This window comes from Crocuta crocuta, unplaced genomic scaffold, assembly GCF_008692635.1.
Source record: "Crocuta crocuta isolate KB4526 unplaced genomic scaffold, BGI_CrCroc_1.0 scaffold177, whole genome shotgun sequence".
NCBI lineage: Eukaryota > Metazoa > Chordata > Mammalia > Carnivora > Hyaenidae > Crocuta > Crocuta crocuta.
Window position 1 is genome coordinate 3896282 of NW_027531880.1, and position 19481 is coordinate 3915762.

The 19481-nt window shown below is 43.9% G+C and overlaps 1 protein-coding gene across 2 annotated transcripts in view; it reads right to left on the minus strand.

Moving 5' to 3' along the window:
• GPAT4 (glycerol-3-phosphate acyltransferase 4) overlaps positions 1-19481 on the minus strand; it is a 32991-nt gene that overhangs the window by 11104 nt on the left and 2406 nt on the right. For both annotated transcript variants that reach the window (XM_077773085.1, XM_077773084.1), the window contains exons 2-4: positions 8641-9639; positions 1261-1330; positions 799-1099 (exon numbers count right to left, since the gene is read on the minus strand). In XM_077773085.1, the coding sequence (XP_077629211.1) occupies positions 799-1099; positions 1261-1330; positions 8641-8805 (536 nt within the window). In that variant the 5' untranslated portion in view covers positions 8806-9639. The remainder of the gene's footprint in view (positions 1-798; positions 1100-1260; positions 1331-8640; positions 9640-19481) is intronic.

The following is a 19481-nucleotide window of genomic DNA, read 5'->3' on the forward strand; positions in this document are numbered from 1 at the left end:
AGAAGACCCGTGAGAACACAGCACACAAATCCTTGCACTAAGGACAGAATCAAGAGCGTGAAAATGAAAGTGGGCATCACAAAAGCCACCCCGAGACCTGACCGCCCAGGACCCACCGAGATAAGAGCTCTACCTAGAAAACCGAGCAGGCCTCTCATAACCAGAGATCATTTGAGTTCCAGGCTGCCAGTGAACTGTGGATCTGGCTCTCAGCTGACATGACCTCCTCAGGCATCAGGCCGCCCCAACGACCGAAAAGCCTGCCTACCGCTGGCTGCTCTGCCCTCAGGCACCTGGCGTCCTGCTGCCTTACCCTTCCCTTTGGCGCGGCATCCTGGCAGGAGCACAGCTCCTCTGCAGAGTAATAGGAAGTAGAGCCTGAAGGCCCAGCAGCCGGCAAGGCGTACTCAGAATAGCACACGGTGCAGAAAACTGGAGAGATCAATATCTGCCTCTGTATTAGGGAGGCACGCTTGTAGGGAAGGATCAGCCGTGGCCAGGGAGGAGTGGTCAGAAAAGTACACCGTGTTCCCTGGCCCCGTGTCTGGGCCACGTAGGCGAGCAGTCTGATTTTAAGAAACCCAACTATTTCTGTCTGATATGCGGAGAATCCAAGGGCCTTTAAAGGAGAATCACCAGTGTACCCTTCCAAGGGGTGGAAGGACTGGCCAGCGACAGAATCACATCGCGCTCCGTTCTAAAACAGGACAGCAAAGCAGGGCGGCACAGGCAGGTCAGTCGGGCCCCGGGCGTAGGAGGCAGCGGCTCAGGCCTTTGGCCCCACAGGCCTGCCCTCACCTGAGCGGCAGAAGGAAGCAGTACCGAATCAGCACTCCTAACCCCCACAAGACAGTGAGCCGAAGGCTGATGTACTGGAAGTTATAGTTGGTTCTGCTCAGCAGGTTCCAGGACTCCAGCTCCTCTGCTGAGAACCTCTTGGTCACCTCATCATCCATAATGGTCTCCATCCCTTTCCGGCAAAAGTAGAAGATGTCAGAGAGCTCAAACTCTGGAGTGTTATTCAGAGCCTTACTGCTTCCACTTCGACGGATTTCTTTGATCTCTTCTTCCAACGAAGTAGGATCTTTTGCAATGATTCCTACAAAAGAGAACACGCCTGTCAAGTGGCGTGCTGGGAGGGAGCACGGTAACGACACTCAGAGTCCGCAGCCTCCCTCTGATACACTGAAGAGTGGGTGTGGAATTAAAAGCACCCAGGAACACACGCAGTTTGGGATAAGGAGCAGGAGCCAGTCTTACCATTCGTATAGGGCTTGTAAAGTTGGTGGTTCTTCTCCTTGGCGCCTCTCTCCATTCTCAAGGTGGCCCACTGTGGGAGGAAATGGCAACACAAGGAATGAGACCCTTCTTCATACAGCGAATGCCTCCATTTCCATTCCGGGAAAGCCTCCATCCCGGTCACCTGAGATCGGACTGTAGCTGAGGAAGCACCCGCTGTACAAGGAAAGTCAAAGACTTCTTAGAGAGCGGGCCCCTCCTCGATAACAAGGAAACAAAAGTTGAGTTATCTATAGTAAAGGCCTGAAGACTGAAGACGCCTGGGTACGTTTCTCCAGCCTAGGTTCTCTCTGAATCTTTATCTTCAGGTTACTGAAGGAACTCACTAGCTGCCAGTGCACGGACCTCTCGTATTTCTTCCCCACTGACAAACAGCAGCTATTCACAAAGAGCAAAATCAAGCATCCTTTAAGCAACTGCCTACCACCTAATGCTACCTACCTACCAAATTATTCAAAAAGCCGTAATTTTGGTTTTTGAATATTTAAATAATCTATCCATCTAGACTATCCATCCACCTCTAAGGAGCCTTCTTTAGAAATTTCTTTTTTAATGTTTTCTTTAATTCTGAGAGAGACAGAGCAGAGTGGAGGAAGGGCAGAGAGAGAGGGAAACACAGAATCTGAAACAGGCTCCAGGCTCTGAGCTGTCAGCACAGAGCCCAATGCGGGGCTCGAACCCACGAACTGTGAGATCATGACCTGAGCCAAAGTCGGACGCTTAACCAGTTGAGCCACCCAGGCGTCCCAACCTCTAATTAGCCTTTTAATAGGAGAACCCCAAGACCTGACATAGAAGGGCCTGAGAGTAGTTTAGTGTTTCACAAAAACACTATTTGGAGATTTTTTTAAAAATCTAGTTTGACACCTCTGCTAAGTCCCTTAATCAACTCATTCCAACACTCTTTTCCATCTACAAAATAGGATTGATAGGATGTCAACCTCCTGCTTCACTGGGTCACTTGGGATCAAATGAGATCACATATATGACAGAACTTGGGAAACTGCAGACCACCCTAACTGTCCTCACTGCTACTGAAATAATAACAGATTACAGAAGCGATCTAGAAAAGAAGCCTTTTCTTACAGCCTCCCTTCATTAACATCCATCTAGCTAGAGTCAGCGGGCCAGGGTCTCTCCTGCCGCGCCCATAACAAGAGGTGACAACAAGCTCGCTTCCCCCTAACCGGAATGTTTGCGCTGCACAGAAAGATACGTCTGTGGCCAAAGGAATAGAACAGATATTTTAAAAGATGTCTTTTCAAACTTCTGTTTCCTCAGTTACGCAATCGTTCTGTGACCCAGCAACACCCACACGGCCTACAGCAATGGGTGCGGACTCGGCAGGCAGAGCCTCGAGTATCAGGAAGATTGCGCTGCATGGTCTAGCGCAGCCACAGGCAGAGCACAAGTTTCACCAGTGACCTGACCTCATCGGGAAATCTCTTCAAACACCACTGTCTAGAAAAAACAGACAGCTTAGAGTCACTCACTCAAAGAGAGGTCTAAGGCAAGAAAACCCACATAACCCATTTCCTGTACTTCAGGTATTTCGTATTGATGTTTTTTGGCTCTACACATGGATGATCTTTTCTAGAAGACAATGTAAATGAAACTCCTAAAATGGAGGAAGACAGATCCCACCTGCAGGTTCCATCTGGGGAAGAGGTGAACAGGAGCAAGAGCTTAGAACAAGCCTGACACATACAGACACGGGTTGCTCAACCAGAATTCAAGCTTATCCATTTTGGCCAAAAATGCGTGTGTATAGCAAGCACAGCCAGAATCAGAAAAACTTGGTTCTATACGGACAATTCTGAGACGTAGATAAGCTTGCAACAGGCAGGTAACGTATGACATCAAGCCCCTTGAGCACTAGAAGTCTGTAAGGACTGCTTCACTACACACAATTCAAGACTGCGGTGGGGTTTTCCCTGGAAAGGTACAGGTTACATGAGACTCTAGGTCTCCCTGCTCCATCACAGAGCCGTCCTAAAAATTGCCTTGCCCTCCTGCTTTATACATCCAGCTTCGCTTTTTCACACTTCAGGTACGTTAAAAGATGCTTCCGGGTTTAGGAGGGACTGTGCAGTGACCAGAGCAGGGGGAGAGAGGGCAGGGCGGGAGGAGCTGGCTGTCGGCGGCGAGCCTGTTAGGGAGTGGCTGACCCCAGAACCGGGCTGCCTCCGCCTGGTGCAGAGGACTGACTGGGAGGGGTGCACCCAGGAGCAATGTCTCAAAACCACACGGCTGGCTTCTGTGAGCTGTCGCTTTACTACAGAAGTACAGTGTCCAGATCCAGAATAAAATTGAGAATCCTAGGTTCAGAGTTCATTCCCATAAGCCTCCTCTCCTCCCCCTGACGTGAGATGCCACTTACCATGCTATTCAATATCAGATGACTAAATGATTCCCTTCTCAGCTTCTCCCAGACAGAGAAGAGACCATTTAAGGGCATTAACAATGTTGCACTCTTAGGTAACATTAAACCCAAAGCAGACCTTGGCAGGAAAGTGCAGGCACAGTCCCTAGAAAGGCAGATGGGTGCACTTTTGCTAGTCACTCCTTCCATTGAACACTACGATTTAGGAATTAATCACAAGTAACATCTAACAGTCTCAGCGACACTAATCTCAGCAGTCAGCCGCCATTGCATTTTTCCATGAACTAACCATATATATACCCAAAGAAGGAGACCCTTAGAAAGATCAGGCTCCCACCATCCAGCACCTTTATTCCTGCAAACACTACCTCTTTTAATGACTCTCTCTTCTCTCCCCGCTTCAGCTGTAACCTCCAAGTAGCTACTAGCAAGTCTGCAAATCTTTACTTCACAGAAGGGCCAATCTCATATTCCTAATCGTCTGCTGGTCATCTCCACACTCAAGTCCAGCTGCCTCTCACCAGCACGTTGCAGACTAAAAACAGCATACCTCCTCCCAACCCCGAAAACGCTCCCGTCCCTCTAGCCCTCCTCCTGTGGCCCCAGGATCACTATCCCTCTGGTCATCCAAGCTTTCAAGCTTCCCATCTGTCACCAAGTCCTGGCAATCCTTTCCTGAAATGGCACTTTCACAGCTGCCTCTTGTGTGATGTCATTACCTTTGTTCCCTAGTCTGTTCTCTTGCCTGTATTAATGCAGAGACGATTCAATCGCTCTTTCCTCCCTTCAAGCCAAATCTGATCATATCACTTCCTTGCTCAAAAACCTTCAATAGCTTTCCAATGCATGACGAATTAGTTTTGGGGCGCCTGGGTGGCTCAGTCAGTTTAGTGTCCGACTTCGGCTCAGGTCATGATCTCACGGTTCGTGGGTTCAAGTCCCATGTCAAGCTCTGTGCTGACAGCTCAAAGCCTGGAGGGAGCCTACAGCCTGCTTCAGATTCTGGGTTTCCCTCTCTGCACTTCCTAACTCAGCTGCTCGCTTGCCCTCTCTCTCTAACACACACACAAATAAACATTTAAAAAAACACAAGCACTTGGTTTTATAATCCACCTCACTCCCTCTGTGCACCCGCTGTTTTTGCTCCACTAAACTATGAACTGGCTGCACTTCTAAAATGCTTTTGCCTTTTTAAGATCCGGTTCAAATGCCAACCCTTATACAAAACATTAGCTACTTGATTCCTGCAGAGTTCATCTCTGCCTGGGTATTTTAATTGGCATCTAATTGTAAATTGGTTCTGTATGCATACACCTGTCTTTCTTAGTAGATGATAAATACCTTGAGGGGCGGGAGCCAGAACCCACCCATGTTCTCATTCCAGCAAAGTCTGATAGAGGAGAGGGCCTTGCACTCAGTAGGTAGTCAGTAAGGGCTGCATTTAATTAACCAACTCTCAGAACTTCTCTTCATCAAGGTCTCTGCATGAAAAGATGAGGGATAAAACCCAAAACTCCTTCCCATCATCCTTCCCACCACTGTCACCTTCTCACCTTGTTCAGCTCACCCTTTCAGCCACTCGAGGTTAGGTTACAATTACCCTTCTCACTGGGGTAGGGAGGGCAGACCTGACAGACATGAACTTGTTCACTCAGGCACGTGAGGGACGTACTTCCGCTCTGTAGACAAGGAAGCACGTGGGAAAGCTTGATGACTGAGGTCAAGTTTCAGAGCTCGTGAGGACAGCCCCGAATTTCAAGCTAAAGGCCCCGGGACTAGAAAACTCATGCTCATCCCACAACCCTCCTGCTGTACAGCCTCTTCGATGTCCTCACAACCACCACTGGCTTTCCAGGACTCTCTGTCAGCTACTTCCGCTTCGCACTTTAATGTTAGATTACAACAGCCTCGGCCTGACCTGGTCAATCTCTAGCCTGTGAGGGAAAATAACTCTGGTCATTTTTTTCCATCTCTCAATTTCCATACTTTCTACTCTCTCCTTTCCCAAATCATCCTCAACTCTGTGGGAAATCCACTCCCAGGACTTACCCCAAATGATACCATCATCACTATACTGAGGATATATGTGAAGCACCAACATTAAGAAAAGAAAACCACTTTTAAAGACCATTGCTGCCTCTGCACACGAGGACCTTCTGCAGCTCAGCACTGACAGGACCTACACTGAGTTAAGTCTTCCGGGACAGGGAAGAGGGAAGACACTGACCCACCCATATTCCCCCTTGGCAGGTATACCCTGGCTCTTTTATATAGAAGACTGTACTAATTGTGGGAAACTAGCTGTTAGCCAGGGCTTAGTTCTGCCAAAAGCACAGGTATAGCTACCGCAGGGACCATTAGATATGCAGTTTTAATCATCTTTATGAAGATTACCTAGTAAAAGCGGCTGACAAAATCCCAAAACATGGATACAAAATTATATACCAATATATGCTATTAACCACAAAATATGAATGCAGTTGCCAAAAACTGAAAGGTAATACACATACAAAATGTTAAAGGTATTATAAGCTGTGTAAACATCAACGAATATTTAAAGTTCTTTAATATTATGTTATCTGTCTGGTTATCTATTGCTATGGAACAAACCGCCCCGTAACGCAGAGGTTTAAACCACCACCACCAATTCTTTTGCTTGTGAATCTGCAAATTGCACCAGGTGTGACATCAGCTGGCTGGCTCGAAGGCTGAGGGCTGGGACCCTCTGCAGACTTGCTCATTCCTGTGTGTGGTTGTCAGGGACTGTGAGCTGGAATTCCTAACACGCGGCCTGGGCCTCCTCATGACATGGTGGCTGACTTCCAGGGGCAAACATCCCAAGAGTCAGACAGAAGTTATACTGCCATTTTTAACCTAATCTCACATGTTATACAGTATAATTAACATCCACTAGGTTCTATTTGTTAGAAACGAGTCATAAAGCATGTCCATATTCACAAGGCAGTCAATCAGAATTCCACCTTTTGATGGCAGACATCAGAATCGTTCGGGGAGTTTAAAAAAAAAAGGACCCATCCTGACCAACTGAGTCAGAATCTCAGGAGATTTGAGGGCTCCCAAATAAGTAGTACTTTTAAAATGCCTCCGCAGGTCATTTAAATGTGTAGCTGGAGGACTGACCCACAGAATTAAGACAATCTCTGAGCTTCTTTCCAGCTCCATAATTCTAGACTATCAGCCCAATGTAGGAAAGGATGAAGGAGCTAAAAAAGGTAAATTAAAAAGTCTATTAAAAAAACCCCGCAAGCACGGATGTATTTTAGATGTATACATGGATACACACACGTGTACTTTCCAAGAACTATAACCAGTTTGGCCAAATCCAACTTGTGTCTAATACTAAAGCTGACAACTACAGCATTCAGGTCTTACTGTCCACTAAGGTCAACTCCGAACAGTAATAGTGAGAAAAGACCGGGCGCTCTTGTAGAGCCACCTATAACCTTGCTGGAATTGAGCAGTCCTTTCTAGCCCACCTGATTCTAGCTCCCAGCCAAGTTGAATTAACCACACAGCTCCACACGACAGTGTACAGCGCGCCCTTTCAGCACCTGGTATGTACTGCTAGGAAATAAGTGCAAATCTAATTCTTGAAATCCTCAGTCTTGAAGTCAAAACTGGATACATACATAAATATATGCACATTATTTCCAAAATCACTTCTAAATCACTGTTCCTCAAACTAGTGATTTTCAAGATGTGGTCAGCAAAGAAAGTTTCTGATGGCCAAGATTATCTATCTTATGGATTGGCCCAACAATATATACTTAATGAATTTTCCACTGCGTAATTAGTATCTACATTAAAAGTCATAAGAAGATACATTTAAAAATCTAGTCACAATTAGAATATTTTAACTGGCTATGAACTTTAAAATATTAATCTGGGGGAACAGATTCAAAATGGAATAGGGAATATACAGATTCTAGGCCACTTTATAATGGTTAATTTTACATTATGTCAATCTCACCTCAAAATTTTTTAACGTAAAATCATAATTCTTACAGGAATATTAAATGCCAATATTCAATAACATACATAAAATTATACATAAAAATACACACAAAAAACCATACAGCTCGCTTAATCTTCCAGGGTCTCTATTTTTCACTGATAAAATGTAGACACCCTGTCCACTTAAGAAAAAGGAACCAAAGGAAAACGAATGAAGTTTTTCTGAACCGTAAGACACTTTATGAACAAATAATTTCTGAAATTATGTATGGTCTCAGTTATGAAGAAAAATACCTAAAGGTCTGGGGACTACTGAAGACAGATATTGCTAGTCAATCACCACCTCTTCCAATAGATATGAAAAGTCCTGTGGCACCAATCAACTTCAGGAAATCTCACTTCTCACCCATTCCCTTTACATTTGGCCAGTTTTGTTCAGCAGTATAATCAGCTGGGTTCTGACCTATGCTAAGAAAGGTATTGTCCTTCTCCTCTATCTTTAGGAAAATAAAACAATTCATCAAGTGACTTGCCCTGTTAATTCCTTCTGTCTGAAATGCAAGAACCCATGTAAGATAAATGTCTGAACAAGAGAAAGGTCTCTCCCACTTATCAGTGAGGAAATACCTTAGCAGGAGCTCTGTGTTTCAATATCTGTTTCGTAAGAAGAGACAGAGTCTGGCAGTGGTTTTTAATCCTAAATCCCTCTTTTTTAAATAAATAGGCAAGGTGTGAAAAGGTATCTTTGCTCAGATGAATCAAGCGTCTAAGTACTTTAGCTGGAAAAGAGTGTCTGCTGAAGGCTTTCACAAGTACACATTTAGGGGTTTTTTTGTTTTTTGTTTTACTCAAAATGCCACTTCCCATCGTCTCAACTCTCTCTGTACGCAATAGAGATGATAATACAGATAAGAACAACTCTTTGCTAATGGCATTTCTTCCCTCCTCTGTGAAAGCAACTATTTGTAAACAGCACAACTTACCGCAAATATTTTTAGTAAAGTTTTCATGTAGAGCTTTCGGATACCAAAGGAGACTCCAAAAATGGCAGGGACTATGATGAAAACGAGAAGGAGGGTGAAGAGGACGGTCAGGGAGATGCCCAGAAGGTTGACAATCAGGCTATCAAAAGGCAGCAACAGGAACATGGTGGAGGGTCCAGGCAAGGCCAGTGCCTCCGCCCCAAGGACAAACCACTGTCTTCGGGTGGTCCTGTCAGACAGCACCAGCCGGGGAGAGAAAGCGAGTCCCCATAGGATGGCAGACCCCGTTCCAAGTTCACATCATTCGACCGCCTGGGGGCGGAAGGACCATAAAAAGGGCCACAGGAGGCAGCCTGAAAATGCCAGCTCTCCCCAGAACAGACGGACTTTGGAGGTGAGTGAGGCAGGAGCGATCTTCAGCACAAGCGTCCGAGTCCAGGAGTTTCTGTGAGGGTGAGCAGCAAGGGAGGGATCTCTGCTCTGCTCCCCTTACGCTCCTTCCAGAAGTTTTGCTTTCTCTTTCCTGCTCAAGAGCACTCAGCAGGTAAATCTGTCCCGAAGATCTGTCATTGCCAGAAGTACCAAGAAGAGTTCACCTTGGTGCCAGAACAATCCTGATAACTTCTGTGGAAGGGGGTGACTGCTGGCACTTCACACAGAAGGCTATTGAACTTGAATATGTGGAAATTAAATAACTGTTTTACTTAAAACTCCTTCATAAGCTGAAAACTGTGTTCACTGTAGAGAGTTCATATCTGGCCCCATTCTTCCTCTAGAGGGGCTCCTGGTGCGTGCTGCCTCCAGGACCCTCCACGCCGGAGAGCTACAGTCTTGGCCAGGAGGACACAGATGCTGGCACGGAATGGCTCATGCTGCGTGCGCGGAGTGCAACTCCAGACGCGGATGGCACTGGTCTCCTCTGGACAGTCTTCTCCCTAAGGCCTCCTCCTCAGCGGTGACCTGGGTTCCTGGCAAGAAGCTGCTTACATGCTGCCAAAGCTGAGGGTGGAAACAGAAACACTATCAGTCACGTACATCAAGAGGAGAAACATCAATATGCTCTGGGGGTGTGGAGGGGGGTTGTTTTAGAGTAAGCTTAGATTCAGTGCCAGCTTCTCAAGTCATCAAGGTAAAAGGGAGCAGGCAGAGCAACAGGTGGCAGGCACAGACGTGGAAGGAAAGCACAGAGATGTTCCATATAGCTTTCAAGTCCAATGGTATTTCTGGCCAACTTTCTGCATAGCAAATATACGGATATATGACACATCCCCAAAGATAAAGAGGGGATACTGTGAAAAGTAAATGTCCCACCTACGTGCCCCCCCAGCTATCAGAGTTCTGATCCGCAGATGCAACCATGTTATCGGCTTCATGTGCTTCCCAAGGGATTCCACGCTTACACGAGGAGATCAAAATTCATCTCTTCTACTCATCCCCTCAACCTGGCAACAATAATGATGTCATCCTCAGCACACTGTTCTTCAACTTGGATTTGGTTTGGTTTTGTGTCTCTGGCTTACTGTATCTTGGAAGAATATTCCATCACTGCATACAGGGTTCCCTCACTCTTCACAGGCGCACAGTTTTCACCTACTGTAGGGTAAGTTAGCTAACTGGTTTCCTGAGGTTGGACACCCATGTTTCTACTTTTCCGTTATTATAAATAATGTAACGAATAACCACATGCATACATGATTTAGCACACAAAATGCACATGCAAATATAAGTATGTTTTCAGGATAAATTCCTAGAAATGGAATTGCAAGGGAAAAGAAAGCATGGTTTTAATTTTACAAGACATTGTCCCAGGGTGCTTGGGACATCGGTTGATGCATCCAGACGGCTGAGCATCCAACTTCGACTCATGTCATAATGTTACAGTTTGTGGGTTCCAGCCCTGTCTGGCAGAGCCTGCTTTGGATTCTCTGTTTCCCTCTCTCTTTGCCCCTCCCCTGCTCACACCTTCTCTCTCTTAAAAATAAACATTAAAAAAAAAAAAGATATTGTCCGTTTTCTCCATGGAGATTAAACTCCTCTAGTTGTCTATCTCCCCACATTGTTAAAATTGTTAAAAGAATAAATTAAACACTATTCTTCTTAAACCAGTTGTGGGTTCACAGCAAAAGTGAAAGGAAGATAGAGACTTCCCACATGCCCTGTCCTTACATATGTACAGCCACCCCCATCATTACACCCCATCAGAACATTTGGCACAAGTGCTGATGAACCTACATCACAGTCACCCCAAGTCCACACTGACCTCAGGGTTCACCCTTGGTGCTGTACGTTTTAGAAGCCTGCACAAATGCACAGGGACATGTATCCATCATCATACTATCACAGAGTATTGTGTCATTGCCCTAAAAATCCCCTGTGCTCCAGTTACTCATCCTGCCCTTTCCGAGCCCCTGGCCACCATTGATCTTTTACTTTCTCGATAGGTTTGCCTTTTCCAGAATGTCTTATCATTGGAGTTATATTTTCAGATTGGCTTCTTCCAGTTAACATGACCATGCATAAACTCCACTATTTTAAATATCTTACAAAGTATTTCAATTTTATATTATTTATTCCTTTAAAAATTTTTTAAATGTTCTTATTTATATTTGAGGGAGAGAGTGCAAGCAGGGAAGGGGCAAAGAGATAGGGAGACAGAAGCTTAAGCAGGCTCTGAGCTGTCAGCACAGAGCCTGACGTGGGGCTCCAACTCAGGAACCGCGAGATCAAGCCGACTGAGCCACCCACACGCCCATACATTACTTATTCCTAACCACAAGTTACCAGCCCAAGTCCTGCACTGGGAAGCACCCTTTCAAATCTCCAGCACACACCGGGGCTTTGCACCAGTCACCTTCTGGTTCTGTTCCTATACGTTTATAAGTTCAAGATATTGAACATACAGGCAGGTGATTACCTTTACCTTAAATTATGTCCAGTGCCTTTCTTCACACAACTCTCAGAACCCTTCACATGTTCTCATAGCTTGTCATCAGTATTATTTCCACGTCACCCATCATGAACAAGCAAGACACAGGCAGATCCCGCGCTTCTGACTCCTAACCCAGTACTGCTCCCAGGGCAGTCCCGCACCTTTGGTGATTAAATGAAAAGGACATGCCATTTCGTGGCACTCAGTCACAAATACTAGTTCCTATTTGGGACTCTCCAGTTCTTCCACTTTCACACCACCATCATCACTGCTGACATACTGACTGCCAACATGACAGACCCTGAGCTAATGGAACGAACTTTACATACCCTGCCCTCGCTGAAGTCTCACGACAACCCTGTGGGGAAGCCGTCATCACTGCTATCTTACACAGGAGGGAATCAGGCTTGGGGGACCAGGTAAGTCAGGGGAATCCCGAAGCTACTAAGTATCAGAGCAGGAACTTGGACCAGTGGATCTGTCTCCTAGCCCAGGCTCTTTAACCACTGCCCTCCTCTCTCCCAAACTACCCTATTGAAATGAGCGAACACTTCCTTCATGGCAGACCTGCTCTACAGAACTTCTTGTGGTCACAGAGAAACCACAAGGCAAATCTGGATTCATGTGTCAGAATTTGGAGTTCTCAGAATCCAAGGTACAAACCTGCTCTTTCATTTTTACAAACTGGCTAAACTGCCTGAACATGCCAGATTTCTACCAGCATACCAACAGAGGTTGAGGAAATTAGATATATTTCTGAGACTTCATTTAATTTGCTGAGTCACTGTATTCTTCAAACCTGTCTAACTCCAGCCTAATTCTAGGGCTACACCTCTGCTCCAGTCTTCTGTCCTGTCCCCCTTGTCTAGCGCTCCCATGGGAAAGAAGCAACAAAACCCCTCTGCCCCACTGGTCAAGGTCACCCTGAGTTCCATGGACCCAGGATGACAGACACCAGGATCCTCTGACTTCCCATGGCAGAGTGTAGATCTCTTTCTCTGAATCACAATCAACTGAGAATTCCCAAGGTTATTCTAGATTCATGTCCCCCAAATATTAAACACATTTAGCAATAAACTACTTTCTTCAGGGGTTGACGAACCATAGCCCATAAGCTAGGAGTGAGCTAGGAATGGTTTTTACCTCTTTAAAGAGCAGTAAAAAACGAAGAATAATATGTGACAGAGACTACAACACAGCCTATATACTCCCTGACCCCACACAGTTTGCCAACCATGACCCAGCTGCTCCTTTCTCCCCCAAGAGGCACTGAACTCACTGCCATCCCCGTGGTCCCACCCACCCTTGAGTTCATATTTATGGGTGCCAGACTCCAGAACAGAGAACAGTACCTTAGCCAAACAAGTTATCTGGCCAACACTAAAAAATCTCCATGTAGATTCTTCGAAGTAAAGAGAAAAGGCAAGCAAACCACGGTTATTAAATATCTTGCTGGATCAGCAGAGCAGCCATTAAACCCGTAAGACTGGTGTCTTAGGCCCACTGTGATCTCTGGAAATAGTATCAGAAAATCAGTCACATCAGAGCTCTATCACACAACTTCCAGATAACTGCTCATTCAGGAGAAGATAATCACTTTGCTTCAAGTAAATATAATCATGACTCCATAAGCATGAGGTATTTACTCATTCTCTTGACTTCCACAGCTTTCGGCCAGACTCCCTGAGAGTAATCTGGACCAAGGCTGCCCCAGGAGCCTAAATGGTCCACAGAAAAACAGAAGAACCAAGTAGTTCTGAGCCTTTTAGGAGGGAGGGTGGCTTCATCCTAGGAATGTGACAGAGTCCGTCACTAAGCTACCTAAACTCTTCAACTCACTGAATGGCAAATCTGGGCCTTTAAGCTCCCAAATGACCCAATTTCCAGGGCTCTTCATTCACTCAACAAATATTCACTGGGCACATTACTATGTGTCACACATTATGTCAGGCATGTATTTAGTGCCTAGAGACAAGTGCTAAGCAAATAAGCATACACAAAGTCGTAATTTCACACTTTGATGATTGTTAGCAAGGAAAAGAGAATTCTGGAAAAGAAAATAAGAGGTAACTTAATTTAAATCAGGTCATCTAAACCAATTCTGACCCAGTCACAAGTCAGGGACCATTATGATTCCTAACTGCATAATCGAATACAGCTGCAATTTGAATAACACTATGGGTTTGAACTACATGGGTCCCCTTACCTGTGGATTTTTTTTCTGATACAGTACTGTACATATATTTTCTCTTATGATTTTCCTAATAACATATTTTTTCTAGCTTTTTTCTTTTTTCAAAAACTTTTAATGCTTATTTTATTTTTGAGAGAAAGAGAGAGAAAGCACACGAGCAAGCCTGAACAGGGGAGGGGCAGAGAGAGAGGGAGACACAGAATCCAAAGCAGGCTCCAGGCTCTGAGCTGTCAGCACAGAGCCTGATGTGGGGCTCGAACTCATGATCCATGAGTTCATGACCTGAGCTGAAGTCGGACGCTTAACTGACTGAGCCACCCAGGTGCCCCAGCTTACTTTTTAATAAGAATACAGTACATGATACATGAACAAAATATGTATTAATTGACTGTTTATCAGTAAGGCTTCAAGCCAACGGTAGGCTCTAAGTTTGGGGAGGGTCAAAGTTACATGCAGATTTTGTCAGTGCCTCTATTGCCCAGGTTGTTCAAGGGTCAATTTCATTGTGACATATCCTACTTCAGGAGACCAGGACTACCAGAATAAGTCCAGAAAGATGCCACCACGTACCAATTCAAAGGAAGAAAAAATGCCACTTCATTAAACATAAATGTCGCTAAGGCTACACAGGGGTAATGCGTTTTTCAACCACAATGTCTGTCACATATTAGATCTCAATAAATGGTATGTACTATCATTCCATTAGGATAAGAAACCCAGAGTACTGTCTTCAGTTCTAAACACGAAACTTTAAGAGGGCAGCACAGAGAGGAAGGCATTTCAAAGTATGTCATAAAACCTACAAGCCAAAAAATACTACCTGCCTAGCAAGTGCTAGGCACTCAATATAAAGGTTAGCTATAAAGCATAGAAATGGGAATTAAAACTAGTGAGATGGCAAAAAACCCCCAAAAAACCCAATTTCTTTTATAAATCACTGTACTGATGAAAATAAGAAAATGAGTAAATACCCTCAAATACTGCTGGCTGGAGTGTAAAAATGGTATATCCTCTATGAAGAACAACTCAGAAAATGCGATCAGAATTTTATACACACATAACCCTGGCTCCCCAATTCTACTTCTGAAAATTTATCCTCAAGATAAATTAGAACAATAGTTCTCACCCAAGGGCTATTTTATGCCTGGCCACCTTCCCCTTCTCCCCGACGTGTGCTAATATCTGCACACATTTTTAGTTGTCACAACTTGGGATGGGGAGCTACTGGCAACTAGTACAAAGAGGTCAGGGATACTGCTAAGCATCCTATAATGCGCAGATCACCTCCTATGGGAAAGAATGATCCAGCCCCAATTACAATGGTGCCAAAGGTTGAGAAACCCTGTACTGATGTATATACAAAATGACGTGTGCAAGGTTACTGACTGTAGCGCTGTTTGTAGTATCCAAAGGAACATCCAACTCCATTAACAGAAAATACAATGGAATACTATTCATCTGTTAAAAAAAAGAAAGACATTTACTTGTGTACAGACAAGAAACAATCTACCAGTTAGATGCAGAACAATGTTCACAGTAAATACAATTGTGAGAGAGGAAAAGGAAATAATATATAGTTTGTATGTAGTTGTAAAGATATAGATCTCTGGAAAGATACACACAAAATGGCTATAGTTGCTGCCTCTAGGAGTGGAAGGGAAAGGACACTTTATCTTTTTGCTATTTTTAAAATTGTATTTATCAGGGCACCTGGGTGGCTCAAGTGAGCCACTGACTCTGGATTTCAACTCTGGATTTCGGCTCAGGTCATGATCTCAGGGTCCTGAGAATGAGCCACAGGGCTCCATGCTATCAGTCTATCAGTGCAGAAAGTGCTTGGGATTCTCTCTCCTCTCACTGCCCCTCCCCCACTCATGCAAGCTCAAGCTCGAGCTCTCTCTCAAAATAAACAAATAAACAATGAAAAAATTTCAAAAAAAGTAAAATAAAATTGTATTAGAGTAGTGGAGTACAAGAAATTTGCTTGACTAGGAAACTAGTGCTCAGGAGGAAATGTACAGTGTTTCCAAGGAAACAGGCAGCACTCAAAGCTACTACGCTGAAGTGAACCTGAAGTGCTAAAAAAACAAGAATATACATAGAGCTGACATCAATCCTACATTAAAACAAATGGCTCGGAACAAAGCCAAGATACAGTCAGTTAAAGGATAACCCTACTCACTAGAAAGAAGACAGCAATTTGGTCAGTTTCAGGGTCTTGGTCTTAAGTAAGGTTGTTCTGACCTCAAGTACTTTCCCCTTGCCTACAAAAGACCAACTTGAGTTGGAATTGGCTAACAACATGGTACCAAGTTCCCCCAAGGAAACGTTAAGTCTTCCAAGCTGGAAAAGAAAAAAGGGCAAAGGACACAGGGTATTTTTATATTCTGGGGCAATCAGCCCTAAGAAAGAACAATTTGATCTGCTGGGGTTTTATGACCCAAGACGTGTCAGAACACCACTCTGAGAGCTACATTTCAGAAATGGTGCTTTTACATTCCAGTATTGTGTATGTAACTGGAAGCAACTTCCTTGCCTTTTAAAAAAGTCTTTTTTGGGGCGCCTGGGTGGCTTAGTCGGTTAAGCGTCCGACTTTCGCTTAGGTCATGATCTCGCGGTTCGTGGGTTCGAGCCCCGCGTCGGGCTCTGTGCTGACTGACAGCTCAGAGCCTGGAGCCTATTTCAGAGTCTGTGTCTCCCTCTCTCTCTGACCCTCCCCTACTCACGCTGTCTCTCTCTCTTTTAGAAATAAATAAAAATTATGGGGCGCCTGGGTGGCTTAGTCGGTTAAGCGTCCGACTTTCGCTTAGGNTAAATAAAAATTTAAAAAAAAAATTCTTTTTTGTCTGGTTTATCTCACACAGCATAATATTCTGAGGAATCATTCACGTTGCTGCACACGTCAACATGTGTGTGGCAGCATTCCTTCTTCCTGCTTAGCCACAGTCCCGTGCATGGCCATACCGTTCGTTTACCCTTTCACCTACTGACAGACAACTGGGCTGATCCCGTTTGGGAGTGTTACAAATAAAGCTGCTACCTTCAGGTCTATATGGACACACGTTTTCATTTCTCTTGGTAAATACCTAGGAGTGGAATGACTGAGTCTAAAACAGGTGCATATTTAGCTGCCAAGCTGGCTGTACCATTTTGCATCCTCACCAGCAATGCATGAAAGTTCCATTTGCTCCACAACTGTACCAACACTTGACAGGATCAGTCTTTTTAATTTTAGACATACTAAGGGATGTGAGGTGGTATCTCATAACTTTAATTTGCATTTCCCTAATGACCAATAACACTGAGCATCTTTTGTATATATTTGCCATCCATCCATCTACTTTGGTGAAGTGTTAAATCTTTTTCCTATTTTTTTATTAGGTTATTTTACTACTGAGTTACATTACTAGCTATTTTTTATTTTTAAAAAATTAGAAAAATTAAAAAAATTTTTTTAAATGTTTATTTTCGAGTGGGGGAGGGGCAGAGAGAGAGGGAGACACTGAACCTGAAGTAGTTCCAGGCTCTGAGCTGTCAGCACAGAGCCCGATGGGGGACTTGAACCCACAAACTGTGAAATCATGACCTGAGCTGAAGTTGGATATTTAACTGATTAGCCACCCAGGCACCCCTGGCTATTTTTTTTTAAATTCAAGCTTTTTCCCCCTAACAACTAAACAGTGTTATTTGAAATTAGAAAGCATTGTTGCCGACTACACACTTAAACATGATTCAAGTGGTTTAGGAAAAGAGAAAGATTGATCCCACAGACCAAAAAAAATTTTTTTAATTAAATAAATAAAAAGAGAAAAAGCATTTCATCGTAAAGGTACAAAATTTGTGGACTGTCAGACTTCTTTGCTCAACTTGCCACAAACTTGAAACAATCCTAACTATGCAAAGAAAAATTACTAAAACATAAAAAAAAAACAAACCAATGATCACAACCACAAACTCTATTTCAACCTCAGAATGGAGTATCACTAAAAACCTGAACTGTTCCTGTCTCTTTATGTTCAGACAGTGATCTGTGCTATCCCACATAGCAGCCACCAACTTCATAGAACTCCTGAACACTTGAAATGTGAGTAGTCCCAAACTGAAGTGTGCTGTAAATGTAAAGTACACACTAGATTTAAGTGACCTATAAAAAAATGAATGTAGAAGAACTCATTAATAATCTGTATACTGATTATACGTTGAAATGATATTCTGGATGATTTGGGTTAAATAAAATATATGATTAAAATTATTTTCATGTGTTTCTTTGTTCTTTTTCTATTTAAAAAAATTTTTTTTAATGTTTTATTTATTTCTGAGAGACAGAGAGAAACAGCATGAGCAGAGGAGGGTCAGAGAGAGAGGGAGACACAGAATCTGAGACAGGCTCCAGGCTCTAAGCTGGCTGTCAGCACAGGCGCCCCTGTTTGTCTTTTTTTTTTTAAAGTGGCTACTACAAAATTTAAAATTATGGGGGTGCCTGGGTGGCTCAGTGGTTAAGTACCCGACTTCGGCTCAGATCATGATCTCACATTTCGTGGGTTCAAGCCTCGCATTGGACTCTGTGGTGACAGCTCAGAGCCTGGAGCCTGCTTAGGATTCGGTCTCCCTCTCTTTCTGTCCCTCCCCTGCTCACGCTCTGTCTCTCTCTCTCTCAAAAATATTTAAAAAAAAAAATGTATGTGGTCTGTATTTTACTGGATAGCACTGATCAAAAACTTTTAAACAGACCCTGAAAATAAAATATGTCTAAATGGTAAAGAAAAATATACATACATATGATATTTTTTCCCCTCCCCATTCCTCTGTGGTGTGAAGAAAATGGTACAATGGAGGAGCTTAGAACTGAAACTCAGGAGTCTTTTAGCTAAGAATTCAGGCACAGCTCTGCTACTATTTGGTAAATCATTCAGCTTCCTTGGATTTAGATTTCATCACCAGGTTTTTGGTATTTTAATTCAAGACGTCAACAGAAATTTATTATGTTCCTTCTTGCAAAGCATTATTCTGATACTGCAGCTCTTAGGCTTACAGTTTCAAAGGAAGTGCAATACAAATGCACTAATTACTACTACAGAAGGCAAATTAAAAGAGTGCCCAATGAAAGGAGACAAAACCCTATGACTGGGTGACAGGTGTATATGCATTCCTGTGTTTTTATTTATTTATTTTTTTAATATTTTTTTTAATTTTATTTCTAGGATAGAGAGAGACAGTGTGAACAGGGGAGGGTCAGAGAGAGAGGGAGACACAGACTCTGAAACAGGCTCCAGGCTCTGAGCTGGCAGTCAGCACAGAGCCTGACGTGGGGCTCAAACCCACGAACCGCGAGATCATGACCTAAGCGAAAGTCGGACGCTAACCGACTAAGCCACCCAGGCGCCGCTACATGCCTGTGTTTTAAAGGAGAGACAGTACTTAGAGTTAGAAAAAACTCCAATCTTCATAACACTCCTACTAACTCTAAACTGTGCTTTTAAAAAGCATTCATTGGGGCGCCTGGGTGGCTCAGTCAGTTAAGCGTCCGACTTCGGCTCAGGTCATGATCTTGCAGTTCGTGGGTTCGAGCCCTGCGTTGGGCTCTGNATGGAATTGATGATATTTGGTCAAGTCCCCCCTTGACCCTAACAATACAGAAGTAAATGACAAGCGATAATCAAGTTCTACTTTACTTGAAGAAACAATTTTACAACATAGTTCAACCAGGATCAAATCATC